The sequence below is a fragment of the Eriocheir sinensis genome, unplaced genomic scaffold, assembly GCF_024679095.1.
Source record: "Eriocheir sinensis breed Jianghai 21 unplaced genomic scaffold, ASM2467909v1 Scaffold617, whole genome shotgun sequence".
Lineage (NCBI taxonomy): Eukaryota > Metazoa > Arthropoda > Malacostraca > Decapoda > Varunidae > Eriocheir > Eriocheir sinensis.
The window spans coordinates 178,144-192,500 of record NW_026111962.1 but is presented as its reverse complement, the minus strand read 5'-3'; the positions used below and the strand labels follow the sequence as shown (position 1 = coordinate 192,500).

General features: G+C 43.0%; 1 protein-coding gene across 1 annotated transcript; it reads left to right on the top strand.

The window, feature by feature from the left end:
* Positions 1-10,448: 10,448 nt before the first annotated feature.
* Positions 10,449-12,892, top strand: LOC126993461 (uncharacterized). The gene is made up of 3 exons (XM_050852601.1): positions 10,449-11,411; positions 11,517-11,996; positions 12,886-12,892. The coding sequence occupies exons 1-3, from the start codon at positions 10,630-10,632 to the stop codon at positions 12,890-12,892; spliced, it is 1,269 nt and encodes a 422-aa protein (XP_050708558.1). The 5' UTR covers positions 10,449-10,629.
* Positions 12,893-14,357: the final 1,465 nt, after the last annotated feature.

The following is a 14,357-nucleotide window of genomic DNA, read 5'->3' as shown; positions in this document are numbered from 1 at the left end:
CTCCCGGCCCACAATCTTACTGTCTGTCATTTCTTGTATGAGCGCCGCCATGTTGCACCCAGCCCCAACACATGACGGACACGGAGAGCTTGCCGCGAGAAGGGCGCCCAGACCAGACCAGACCAAAAATGCCTCTATTGCCGACTAGGGTCACATGAGTGTTAACTGTCATTTCTTGTTGTATGAGCGCCGCCATGTTGCACCCAGCCCCAACACAAGACGGGCGCAGAGAACTTGTCTTGTACCTCCCACAAGTATTTAAGCATATACCAGTAATCCAGCAACCCGGACTCCCGGCCCACTTTACTGGTCTGGGATTCTTGGTGTGTAGGTGTGTGTGTGTGTGTGTGTTTGTCTGTGTGTACATGTATGGACGCAGAGGTTATCTCTGTAGCTCCCACAAGTATTTAGGCCTCTTCCAGTAATACCAGCACCTCGGACTCTCGGCCACAATCTTACTGTCTGTTATTTCTTGTTGTATGAGCGCCATGTTGAACCCAGCCCCAACACAAGACAGACGAGAGAGAGAGAGAGAGAGAGAGAGAGAGAAAGAGAGAGAGAGAGAGAGTGTAGAGAGAGAGAGAGAGCAGGTGGAGGAAAAGGATTAGGGATTAGCAAGGCAGGATTAAAATGTGAATCTCATTGATGTCTTGTCGCCAGGTGCGTTTTTGGTGGTCTGGGATTCTTGTGTGTGTGTGTGTGTGTGTGTGTGTGTGTGTGTGTGTGTGTGTGTGTGTGTGTGTGTGTGTGTGTGTGTGTGTGTCTCTCTGTGTGTGTGTGTGTGTGTGTGTGACTGTGTGTGTGTGTGTGTGTGTGGCTGTGTGTGTGTGTGTGTGTGTGTGTGTGTGTGTGTGTGTGTGTGTGTCTCTCTCTCTCTCTCTCTCAAAAAAACAACAAAAAACAACAAAAACGTAAAGATCCATTGAAAAGAAAAGACAGAGAGAGAGAGAGAGAGAGAGAGAGAGAGAGAGAGAGAGAGAGAGAGAGAGAGAGAGAGAGAGAGAGAGAGAGAGTAATAATATTAATACCAATAACAAACTTTTATTTCCACTAAAAACTGGTTATTCTAAACATCTAAATAGACATGGTAGGTTATACATCTAAATATACATGTTGTTTTATACATCTAAATATACATGGTAGAGTATACAGAAGGCAGTGGAGTAGATAACACATTCATGCAGAGGTCAACAGCATCGTTTAAAGAATTGATTTTAATGTGGTCAGATTTTGAGAGTCTTATTTCATGCGATAATTGGTTCCATAATTTACGAGCTAATACAGGAAAGAATCTTGTACCTGTGTCGATATTGGTTCTGGGGACATAGAGATTGTTTTGTTATCTTGTTATTGAGTCATAAGAACATAAGAACATAAGAAGAAAAGTCTGTCATAGAGTTAACAGCTGGGAGAGAGAGGATGTGGTCTGGGTTAAAGGAGCTGCCTCGTACAGATCTACCGGCCTCTTGTAGACTCCTGCGTTCTTATGGTCTTATGATTAGGTCTTTGATTTTAAGCCATTGTAAATCTTTAAAGAATGGAGAGACATGATCGTATTTCCTGGCTTTCCAATCTGACACTTTTATAGCGAAGTTTTGTAGTTTTTGTTTATTAAAGGTGAGTTTGTTGTCCCCCATATTGTGAATCCGTATTTTATGATGCTCAACACCAAAGTCTGTATAACCGTTAAGCGTGTTTCTGTGTTGAAGAGATCTTTGAGTCTGTTCAGGAAATTTAAGGATCACATTGTTTTCCTTGGTGTTATTAAGTATGTGTGCCCGGAGCTCGCGTGTACCTAGGAAGATACATTTAGGTTGTATTATAAGACATTTCAAGAACACTCATTTGACAAGGCTTTCGTAGGAGTTGTGGGCATTTCCAGGAGTAGTTTTATGACCCTGGTGGTAGTGTGACCCTTCCTCTGTACCGTGAACCTAAGGAAACACACATTTGACAAGGCTTTCGTAGGAGTTGTGGGCATTTCCAGGAGTAGTTTTATGACCCTGGTGTTAGTTTGACCCTTCCTCTGTACCGTGAACCTAAGGAAACACACATTTGACAAGGCTTTCGTAGGAGTTGTGGGCATTTCCAGGAGTAGTTTTATGACCCTGGTGGTAGTGTGACCCTTCCTCTGTACCGTGAACCTAAGGAAACACACATTTGACAAGGCTTTCGTAGGAGTTGTGGGCATTTCCAGGAGTAGTTTTATGACCCTGGTGTTAGTCTGACCCTTCCTCTGTACCGTGAACCTAAGGAAACACACATTTGACAAGACTTTCATAGGAGTTGAGGGCATTTCCAGGAGTAGTTTTATGACCCTGGTGTTAGTCTGACCCTTCCTCTGTACCGTGAACCTAAGGAAACACTCATTAGAACCCGACTGACCCTTCTTTAACCTTTAGAAATTGTTAATGTGAGAAGCGAAGTGACTTATAAAACCAACCATTGTGTCTTATTGATGTTTAGCTGAAGGCCGGTCTGTAGAAAATAGGTCCTTAGTTGTTTCAAAGTGATCTCAGCTTGATTAATTAAAGTATATTTATTTCGTTGATATCACCGCTGTGGGGGAACTGTGTGTCATTGGCGTGTTGGGCTAGAAGGAAGTTATTGAAATAGGTAGATATGAGTATATTGAATAATGTTGGGTCCAGTGTTGAACCTTGGGGGACTCCAAAGGCTACTGATGTCTTGGGTGAGACGATGTTTTAATGCGCCATCAAAACAGTAGATGTCAACATTAATCTGTGGGGGAACTAATATATTTTGACTTTGTGGGATGTCTCTCTCTCTCTCTCTCTCTCTCTCTCTCTCTCTCTCTCTCTCTCTAGACATGGGGAACTAATATATTTTGACTGTGGGATATCTCTCTCTCTCTCTCTCTCTCTCTCTGACATGGGGAACTAATATATTTTGACTCTGGGATCTCTCTCTCTCTAGACATGGGAAACTAATATATTTTGACTCTGTGGGATCTCTCTCTCTCTCTCTCTCTCTCTCGACATGGGGAAACTAATATACTTTGACTCTGTCGGATCTCTCTCTCTCTCTCTCTCTCTCTCTCTCTCTCTCTCTCTCTCTCTCTAATGCCCAGAGAATTATGGCTATCAAGGATGAGATAGACCTTCTGATCAAAGGGAGAAACACTGATGTATTATGCGTAAGTGGAACGTGGTTATCACCTGAAACTCCTAACGAACATATTGATATTCCTAACTATAACATTTTTAGGTGTGGCAAGGGTAGGGGTGGAGGTGTTTGTATCTATATAAGAGATATTTACAAGGCTACTCCTGTACACTTTCTTGTACATATGACTATATATCTGATGTTTTAAAAGGTAGGGATTTTTATATTTTAGGGGATTTTAATGATGATTCTTTATTAAACAGCAACTCAAGTAATTATCGAACCCACGAGGACTACTCCCAGCTCTGCCACGCTGTTAGACTTTATTGTAACCAACGAACCTCATTCTGTAACAGTTTCTGACACACTTCCGTGCATGTGGCCGACCATGAACCGATCACTGTAACTATTAACTTACGAAAGGCCGAGCGACTGTAAAACTTTTCGTGAACTAAGAAGATATTAGCCAGAGTTTTTGTGTAACTTGCTTTATCAGGAGAGTGCTAATTCAAACAAGATATTTGCCACTGACAATACCGAAACACAGGTCAACATATTCACTGAGTGTTTCAAGAAATGTCTTAATGTGTGTGTATCTTCAGTGACTAGGGAAGTACAGAGGTCCCCGCCCCTTGGGTCACGCATGACTCACGAGCGAGGATGTGCAGAGGAACACAGCAGATATAACACAGCTCTCCAAGTGAAATATAAGGAACTAAAGAAACAAGTAGACTAGGGGAGTAGGCCCCTCCCCCCTGCCCCTTGGTCACGTATGACCGAGCGAAGGATGTGAGCAACACAGATATAATAACAGCTCTCCCAAGTGAAATATAAGGAACTAAAGAAACAAGTAAAGCAATTGGTCAACAAATCCAAGTCTGAATATTACAGTAAAAACTCGAGGATGACAGAGGGAAACAAGAACACAACCTGTCCACTACTCTTGGGAGACGAAAAAACAATCACTGATGAAATTAATAGATTTAATAGATATTTTGCAAATGTTGGGAAAGAAACTTTTGATAAATCACGCCAAAACTTATTAAACCATGACACTGAATCACAACTCAATGCATGTGACGCCATAAACCCAACTTGTGATATGATCAGACCTCAACCACCTGATGGCCTTCCAACGCGCTTCTTAAAAGAATATCTGCCAGTTATAATAACGTACTTAACATGCATTATAAATACCTCAGTAACAACTGGAACATTCCCGTCACCATGGAAACACTCAGTAGTCGTCCCTATTCTTAAAGGCGGATACACAAGCGACCCAAAAGGCTATATACCAATATCACTTCTGGCCAGTGTCTCTGAAATCCTGGAGGAAGTTGTAACGGGTGAGCTAATCCAACATCTTGAAGGCAGCCGTCTCCTTAATAACACACAACACGGCCTTAGACCTGCACTGTCTGCTGGAAGCGCTCTACTAACAATATCCAATAAACTTTATAAGAACATTGATAATGGTAACATATCCTTAGTTACTGTGTGCGATTTGTCAAAAGCATTTTACAGTGTCAGTCATCAAATATTACTGAACAAGCTAAAGGAACTGAGAATAGATACATTATGGTTCAATGACTACCTTCGTGATAGAACTCAGTCTGTCCGTATCGACAAACATGTTTCAGATAAATTAGGCGTCTCCTATGGAGCTCCTCAGGGATCAGTGCTCGGCCTATCTTATTTTTAATGTACGTAAATGACCTCTCACAATACGTCTCCGATTGGCTCGTCATCCAGTACGCGGATGACACACAGTTCATATACACGGGAAACATAGACAGAATTCAAGACCTAATTCGCAGAGGAGAGGAGACTTTATCAAAATCGAAAAGATATTTCCAATTAAAACCCAGGGCATGTTTACTGAAAGTCGGGGAATGACGTCCCAGATCCCACAAAACATCCACCTACAGGTTGACGAGAGTACCATCACCCAGCACCTCCCTCAAGAACCTGGCTGTATATTGTGACGATCACTCGACTTTTGATACGCACATAAACAAAATAAGTAGTAAGATTTTTAATACCATTATGTACATAAATCGTATAAAAGAGAACTTTAGCAAAAAGGCAAGAATTACAGCTGTACAGTCACTTGTATTAAGCATAATTAATTTTGGAATAAGACTATGGCCCACCGCTAATAAAACACACATGCAACAAATTCAAAAATTGCAAAACTATGCTGCAAAGGTTGCACCGGGTGGTGGCGCCAAACGTGACCATGTGACGCCATTCTCAAAGGAGCTCGGTTGGCTGAAGGTCAACAAACAATACGAGGACGAGCTAGACGTAACGACCTATAACATCATAAAGGGAAACGTACCGACCTATTTGTTTTATTTTCCATATGTGAGTGACAGGAGCACTCCGGAACAGCCTCCCTCTCTCGATAAGGAAGGCACAGTCTTGACCGTCTTTTAAGAAGCAATTGCACCAATATATTTTTAGTGACCGGTTCAATATGTAGTCTTTTTTAGTCTTTTATTAATGTGTTTTGATATATTTGATTTCTCTTTTAATTTTAATACTTTTATTGCACATCTATTTTAAAATTGGCCTCCCTGCCGTCGATAAGGGCAGGACAGGATGTAGATACTATGTACTTATATACTCGTGTGCTTTATTGTAGAAATGTGAAGAAACTTATGAATCTCTCTCTCTCTCTCTCTCTCTCTCTCTCTCTCTCTCTCTCTCTCTGTGTGTGTGTGTGTGTGTGTGTGTGTGTGTGTGTGTGTGTGTGTTAAGGCGCGTCCACACCAGGAATCTATGTATGACAGCAATGTATCCCAGACGTTTCCCAAGTGTTTCGGTAAACCACTGGGATACATTTGCATACCCTCGGGAAGTCATGTTTCCTGCCCACACCTCAGGGTTGTTCTCAGGATCTTGGTGTGTGGGGAGATTGCCACAACGGCCTCTGTGTTTTGTTTAATATTGCACTCACTGGAGAACAAGAAGAACACAAGGAAACGCGTATGGCCGCGGTCGTTAATAGACAGTTAAGCGTTACAGAATGTCTTACTTTTGGCGAAGCAGAGAGTTAGTGGAGCAGGGCTTAATTAATCATTTTCTTGGAAGGTCAACCATTGATTTTGATGAACTATTAGGAAGGGTGGCTCCCAAAATACAAGGACTCGATGCCAGGCACAGAAAAGCCATTCCAGGTCCCATCAGCCAGCGGCCATAACCTGACAAGCGGAGATCCTTTTACGAGCCTCATTAAGCCTTCAGCGCTCAGCGTCACCTAGAGGTGACAGACCTTTGTCTGCGTGTAGCTCTGTTATTTATTTTTGTTTATCCTTTAATACGTTTTCTTTGATGTACTCCACTGGGGCCATTGTTTACATCTGCAGCAGCGCCATGGCGTTAAGACTGCACTGAAGGATTTTCTCCAAATTCTCAAGTGCCATCACCAAAATGGCTGCCAAGAGAATAAAAAGGTAAGTAAATGAATACAGTGTGCTTTTAGAGCGACCCAAAAGGTCGCTAAATAAAGGCAACGTGCCAAGATAACTGTGTGACTACTCTTGCATATGTTATCATGTTATGAAAACACCCTGTAGGTGACACTGAGCATTGGACCAACTATACTTATAGCTGTTTATAATAACATTAGACGGTGCTCACTTTATAATTTAATATTGCGCCTTCTTTGTCACTGTGTTCGTCTACTGAGGAGGTTCTGGATACGTTCTCTCTCTCTCTCTCTCTATTTATTTATTTATTTAGTCTGACTATCGATGATATGATTCAAATATTGGAAACTCCAGACAACGAAGAGCAAGAATTGATGCATGTAGATGAAGAAATCCGAGGCAGAGATGTTGTAGAAGTCACAATTTTTCCTCCAGACGATGGGGCCAGACAGATGAGGATTCAGATGATGAAAATACAAGAAATCTGAACCACCAAACTGCAGCGAGTAGCGGGCTTTTTTTTTTTTATTAATGTTTACTTTTTTGTGCCCTTGAGCTGTCTCCTTTGCTGTAAAAAAAAAAAAAAAAAAAGCTCAGCTAACTTCAGAATGCGAAGTGATGACTGAAGTTAGAGACATTGGAGCAACTAAGAATGAGTACACTGAGAAGAAAAGAACTTCAGGGAACAGAAGAAAAGACCGTCTCTGGAAAGGTAATGTAGAACTTCCTAAGTTATCTGTGAAAGAGCAAGCAATGCGAGCAAATGAAAAAGTGTGTGACTTCATGAGTCCTAGTGATTGGTTTGCGCTTTGCTTTGATGAGTCAGCGGTGAAGCTATTAGTAGACATGTCAAACACATATGCTTCTCAGAAAAAACACACTCTAAATGTAACTGAAAGGGAAATGAAGGTGTATATAGACATTCTGTTGTTGACAGGATATCTTACCCCACAGAATATACGGGAAACTAAATCTGACAGCCATAATGAATTGGTTTCTCGAAGCATGAGAAGAGGAAGATTTTTGGAGATCCATAAATACCTTCACACCTGTAACAACCACCAACTTCCTGATAATGACAAACTCTGTAAAGTGAGACAGAACCTAGACCATTTGAATGAATGTTTTGTGAAGAACTCAAAATATGTAATGACTACAAATAATATATCAATTGATGAGACAATGGTGCCCTATTATTTTTTTATTTATTTTTTTTTTTTTTACGTCACGGCCTATTGCGCCGGTAGGCTTCTTCCCGGTGGGACCCGATGGTCGGCCCAAGGCTTCTTCCCGGTGGGTCCTGATGGTCGGCCCAGCCCGTTCTGGCGCTGGCGAGTGTTTATAGTGGCGCCATCTTGCACTGGCTCATGCTGCCCTCCCAGAGCTCATCTTTAATCCTAGAATCTAGAGTCCGGGTTGATAGGTGGTCTTCTGGACAGCATGTGGGTAGTTTTAAGCCACTCGGCGGCGGCTGAAAAATCCCAGCTTGGTGGCACCGGTCGGGGATTGAACTCGCGTCCTCCTGAACGCGGAGCCGTCACTCTGTCGACTCAGCCACCGCCTCCCCGACATCATGGTAGCAAGCAGCATATACACGGGAAACCAATTAGATTTGGGTACAAGTTATGGTCAGCACCAACTCCAGGGGAATGTCTGATAAATATCCTCCCATGCCAGGGATCAACGGCAGCCCCCTTCCAGATCAAGAGAGGCTCGGACTTGGTGCCTCTGTTGTTCTGCCCCTCACATCTCACCTGCCGGAGACATTCAAGTCTCTACTTTGATAACTTTTTTACTAGTCTTGCACTTCTTGATGAACTTACTGAGCTAGGTCATCGAGGAACGGGAACGATCCGAGAGAACAGAACTGAGCAGCGCCCTTTGGAAACTGCAGCGATGAAACAGAAGCCGAGAGGATCAATGACAATGAGAACAGCAAAAGATACAAGTGTTGTTAGAATGCATGACAATAACACTTGCATCCAACAGTTATGGGTGCCAGCCTATCACAAAAGTAGACAGAGTCGGAAGTGTTTTTTTTTTTTTTTTTTTTTTTTTTTTACGTGAACACCTATAGCGCCGGTAGGCTTTCCTGAGGGGCCTGGATGGTAGTCGGCCCCAGCCCGTCATGGCGCAGGCAAGTGTTTATAGTGGCGCCATCTTCTCTTGGCTCATGCTGCCCCCCGGAACTCGTTCTTGATTCACTTGGACGGCTTCCTCTAGAGTCCGGGTTGATGGGTGATCTTCAGGACAGCATGTGGGTAGTTTTAAGCCACTCGGCGGTGACTGAAAAATCCCAGGTGGTAGCGTGGGGATTCGAACCCGCGTCGTCCATCACGCGGTGAATGTGGGCCCAGCACGCTACCACTCAGCCAAAAAAAGGGAAGAGACAAAAGATCAAAGTTGACTGTCCACACGTGGTGACCAAATACAACAAGTGGAGTGGACCGGTTTGGTCGGAATATTGCTGTTCAGAGAGTGTCTTTCAGAGGGAAGAAATGGTGGTATCCTCTACTTGCTTTTGGAATTGATGCAGCTTGTCAGAATGGATGGCAGATACATCGAATGTGTGGGAATAGTAATATGACATCTTGCAAGCTTACTTAGGAACCTATCAGAAACCGTCCACAAAGTCACCTTACCGCGGTGCTAGAGTGGAGAAAAGAGTGCATGAGAAGGTACGCACCGATGCTGATGTATCTGGTCATGTACAAGTCATGCAAGCAATCCCGCGGTGCAGAGTGCCACCAGCGGACCAGAGTCATGTGCAGAAAGTGCAATGTTCCTCTTCATGTTCATTGCTTCTATGTTTTCCATAACAAATAAGAGAATGGATGCACAGGACTTTTGTTTTGCACGGATTACACATGTTATTCGGTAGGATTGGAAGTTATCAAGCAGGACTCACTTTTGTTTGGAAGTGTATCAAGCAGGACTTACTTTTGTTTGGACGTGTATCAAGCAGGACTCACTTTTGTTTGGAAGTGTATCAAGCAGGGCTTACTTTTGTTTGGAAGTGTATCAAGCAGGACTTACTTTTGTTTGGAAGTGTATCAAGCAGGGCTTACTTTTGTTTGGAAGTTATCAAGCAGGACTTACTTTTGTTTGGAAGTTATCAAGCAGGACTCACTTTTGTTTGGAAGTTATCAAGCAGGACTTACTTTTGTTTGGAAGTTATCAAGCAGGACTTACTTTTGTTTGGACGTGTATCAAGCAGGACTTACTTTTGTTTGGAAATGTATCAAGCAGGACTTACTTTTGTTTGGAAGTTATCAAGCAGGACTTACTTTTGTTTGGAAGTTATCAAGCAGGACTTACTTTTGTTTGGAAGTGTATAATGCAGCACTCACTTTTGTATAGAGAAATTTAACATTAGGTCTAGATAGCTCATATGCTAGCCAACAATTGCACACACACACACACACACAGAGAGAGAGAGAGAGAGAGAGAGAGAGAGAGAGAGAGAGAGAGAGAGAGAGAGAGAGAGAGAGAGAGAGAGAGAGAGAGAGAGAGAGAGAGAGAGAGATCCCACAGAGTCAAAATATATTAGTTCCCCCATGTCTAGAGAGAGAGAGAGAGAGAGAGAGAGATCCCACAGAGTCACAATATATTAGTTCCCCCGCAGATTAATGTTGACATCTACTGTTTTGATGGCGCATTAAAACATCGTCTCACCCAAGACATCAGTAGCCTTTGGAGTCCCCCAAGGTTCAACACTGGACCCAACATTATTCAATATACTCATATCTACCTATTTCAATAACTGCCTTCTAGCCCAACACGCCAATGACACACAGTTCCCCCACAGCGGTGATATCAACGAAATAAATATACTTTAATTAATCAAGCTGAGATCACTTTGAAACAACTAAGGACCTATTTTCTACAGACCGGCCTTCAGCTAAACATCAATAACACAATGGTTGGTTTTATAAGTCACTTCGCTTCTCACATTAACAATTTCTAAAGGTTAAAGAAGGGTCAGTCGGGTTCTAATGAGTGTTTCCTTAGGTTCACGGTACAGAGGAAGGGTCACACTACCACCAGGGTCATAAAACTACTCCTGGAAATGCCCACAACTCCTACGAAAGCCTTGTCAAATGTGTGTTTCCTTAGGTTCACGGTACAGAGGAAGGGTCAGACTAACACCAGGGTCACAAAACTACTCCTGGAAATGCCCACAACTCCTACGAAAGCCTTGTCAAATGTGTGTTTCCTTAGGTTCACGGTACAGAGGAAGGGTCACACTAACACCAGGGTCATAAAACTACTCCTGGAAATGCCCACAACTCCTACGAAAGCCTTGTCAAATGTGTGTTTCCTTAGGTTCACGGTACAGAGGAAGGGTCAGACTAACACCAGGGTCACAAAACTACTCCTGGAAATGCCCACAACTCCTACGAAAGCCTTGTCAAATGTGTGTTTCCTTAGGTTCACGGTACAGAGGAAGGGTCACACTAACACCAGGGTCACAAAACTACTCCTGGAAATGCCCACAACTCCTACGAAAGCCTTGTCAAATGTGTGTTTCCTTAGGTTCACGGTACAGAGGAAGGGTCAGACTAACACCAGGGTCACAAAACTACTCCTGGAAATGCCCACAACTCCTACGAAAGCCTTGTCAAATGTGTGTTTCCTTAGGTTCACGGTACAGAGGAAGGGTCAAACTACCACCAGGGTCATAAAACTACTCCTGGAAATGCCCACAACTCCTACGAAAGCCTTGTCAAATGTGTGTTTCCTTAGGTTCACGGTACAGAGGAAGGGTCAAACTAACACCAGGGTCATAAAACTACTCCTGGAAATGCCCACAACTCCTACGAAAGCCTTGTCAAATGTGTGTTTCCTTAGGTTCACGGTACAGAGGAAGGGTCAGACTAACACCAGGGTCATAAAACTACTCCTGGAAATGCCCACAACTCCTACGAAAGCCTTGTCAAATCTGTGTTTCCTTAGGTTCACGGTACAGAGGAAGGGTCAAACTAACACCAGGGTCATAAAACTACTCCTGGAAATGCCCACAACTCCTACGAAAGCCTTGTCAAATGTGTGTTTCCTTAGGTTCACGGTACAGAGGAAGGGTCAGACTACCACCAGGGTCATAAAACTACTCCTGGAAATGCCCACAACTCCTACGAAAGCCTTGGCAAATGTGTGTTTCCTTAGGTTCACGGTACAGAAGAAGGGTCAAACTAACACCAGGGTCACAAAACTACCCCTGGAAATGCCCACAACTCCTACGAAAGCCTTGTCAAATGTGTGTTTCCTTAGGTTCACGGTACAGAGGAAGGGTCACACTACCACCAGGGTCATAAAACTACTCCTGGAAATGCCCACAACTCCTACGAAAGCCTTGTCAAATGTGTGTTTCCTTAGGTTCACGGTACAGAGGAAGGGTCACACTACCACCAGGGTCATAAAACTACTCCTGGAAATGCCCACTACTCCTAGAAAAGCCTTGTCAAATGTGTGTTTCCTTAGGTTCACGGTACAGAGGAAGGGTCAAATTAACACCAGGGTCACAAAACTACCCCAGGAAATGCCCACAACTTCTACGAAAGCCTTGTCAAATGTGTGTTTCCTTAAGTTCACGGTACAGAGGAAGGGTCACACTACCACCAGGGTCACAAAACTACCCCTGGAAATGCCCACAACTCCTAGGAAAGCCTTGGCAAATGTGTGTTTCCTTAGGTTCACGGTACAGAGGAAGGGTCACACTACCACCAGGGTCATAAAACTACTCCTGGAAATGCCCACAACTCCTAGAAAAGCCTTGGCAAATGTGTGTTTCCTTAGGTTCACGGTACAGAGGAAGGGTCAGACTAACACCAGGGTCACAAAACTACCCCTGGAAATGCCCACAACTCCTACGAAAGCCTTGTCAAATGAGTGTTCTTGAAATGTCTTATAATACAACCTAAATGTATCTTCCTAGGTACACGCGAGCTCCGGGCACACATACTTAATAACACCAAGGAAAACAATGTGATCCTTAACTTTCCTGAACAGACTCAAAGATCTCTTCAACACAGAAACACGCTTAACGGTTATACAGACTTTGGTGTTGAGCATCATAAAATACGGATTCACAATATGGGGGACAGCAAACTCACCTTTAATAAACAAAAACTACAAAACTTCGCTATAAAAGTGTCAGATTGGAAAGCCAGGAAATACGATCATGTCTCTCCATTCTTTAAAGATTTACAATGGCTTAAAATCAAAGACCTAATCATAAGACCATAAGAACGCAGGAGTCTACAAGAGGCCGGTAGATCTGTACGAGGCAACTCCTTTAACCCAGACCACATCCTCTCTCTCCCAGCTGTTAACTCTATGACAGACTTTTCTTCTTATGTTCTTATGTTCTTATGACTCAATAACAAGACAACAAAACAATCTCTTCGTCCCCAGAACCAATATCGACACAGGTACAAGATTCTTTCCTGTATTAGCTCGTAAATTATGGAACCAATTATCGCATGAAATAAGACTCTCAAAATCTGACCACATTAAAATCAATTCTCTAAACGATGCTGTTGACCTCTGCATGAATGTGTTATCTACTCCACTGCCTTCTGTATACTCTACCATGTATACTTAGATGTATAAAACAACATGTATATTTAGATGTATAACCTACCATGTCTATTTAGATGTTTAGAATAACCAGTTTTTAGTGGAAATAAAAGTTTCTCTCTCTCTCTCTCTCTCTCTCTCTCTCTCTCTCTCTCTCATCCATAGATATATATATGAAATTTGACTGGAATGTAAAAATAGTTTATACTTTACTATCAAGACTATTGAAAATCACACACACACACACACACACACACACACACACACACACACACACACACACACACACACACACACACACACACACACACACACACACACGCACACAGATCGGGAGGGTACCTGCTGGTGTTTACGAGCCCAAAACTTCATCAGTCTGTGGTGAATTACACACATTCTCTCTCAATGTTTCTCAACTATTTCCTGAATGTATCCAAGTTGTTTCTCAAGTGCTTCCCGAAACACTTGGGAAACTCCTGGAATACATTGATGTCCTACAAAGATTCACATTTTAATCCTAACCCTTTCCCTTCTAATCCCCTAATCCTTTTCCTATTCCCACCTCCTCCTTCTCTCTCTCTCTCTCTCTCTCTCTCTCTCTCTCTCTCTCTCTCTCTCTGTCTTTTCTTTTCAATGGATCTTTACGTTTTTGTTGTTTTTTGTTGTTTTTTGAGAGAGAGAGAGAGAGAGAGAGAGAGAGAGAGAGAGAGAGAGAGAGAGAGAGAGAGAGAGAGAGAGAGAGAGAGAGAGAGAGAGAGAGAGAGAGAGAGAGAGAGAATACCACAGAGTCAAAATATATTAGTTCCCCATGTCTAGAGAGAGAGAGAGAGAGAGAGAGAGAGAGAGAGAGAGAGAGAGAGAGAGAGAGAGAGAGAGAGAGAGAGAGAGAGAGAGAGAGAGAGAGAGAGAGAGAGAGATACCACACAGACAAAATATATAAAAGATCCCAACACTCGAGAGAGAGAGAGAGAGAGAGAGAGAGAGAGAGAGAGAGAGAGAGAGAGAGAGAGAGAGAGAGAGAGAGAGAGAGAGAGAGAGAGAGAGAGAGAGAGAGAGAGAGAGAGAGAGAGAGAGATACCACAGAGTCAAAATATATTAGTTCCCCCATGTCTAGAGAGAGAGAGAGAGAGAGAGAGAGAGAGAGAGAGAGAGAGAGAGAGAGAGAGAGAGAGAGAGAGAGAGAGAGAGAGAGAGAGAGAGAGAGAGAGAGAGAGAGAG

Coding starts and splice junctions, on each gene's coding strand:
- LOC126993461 (XM_050852601.1), top strand. CDS start 10,630: ATGCCCACAACTCCTACGAAAGCCTTGTCAAATGTGTGTTTCCTTAGG. Junction 11,412..11,516: donor TCAAATGTGTGTTTCCTTAG/GTTCACGGTACA, acceptor GTGTTTCCTTAG/GTTCACGGTACAGAGGAAGG.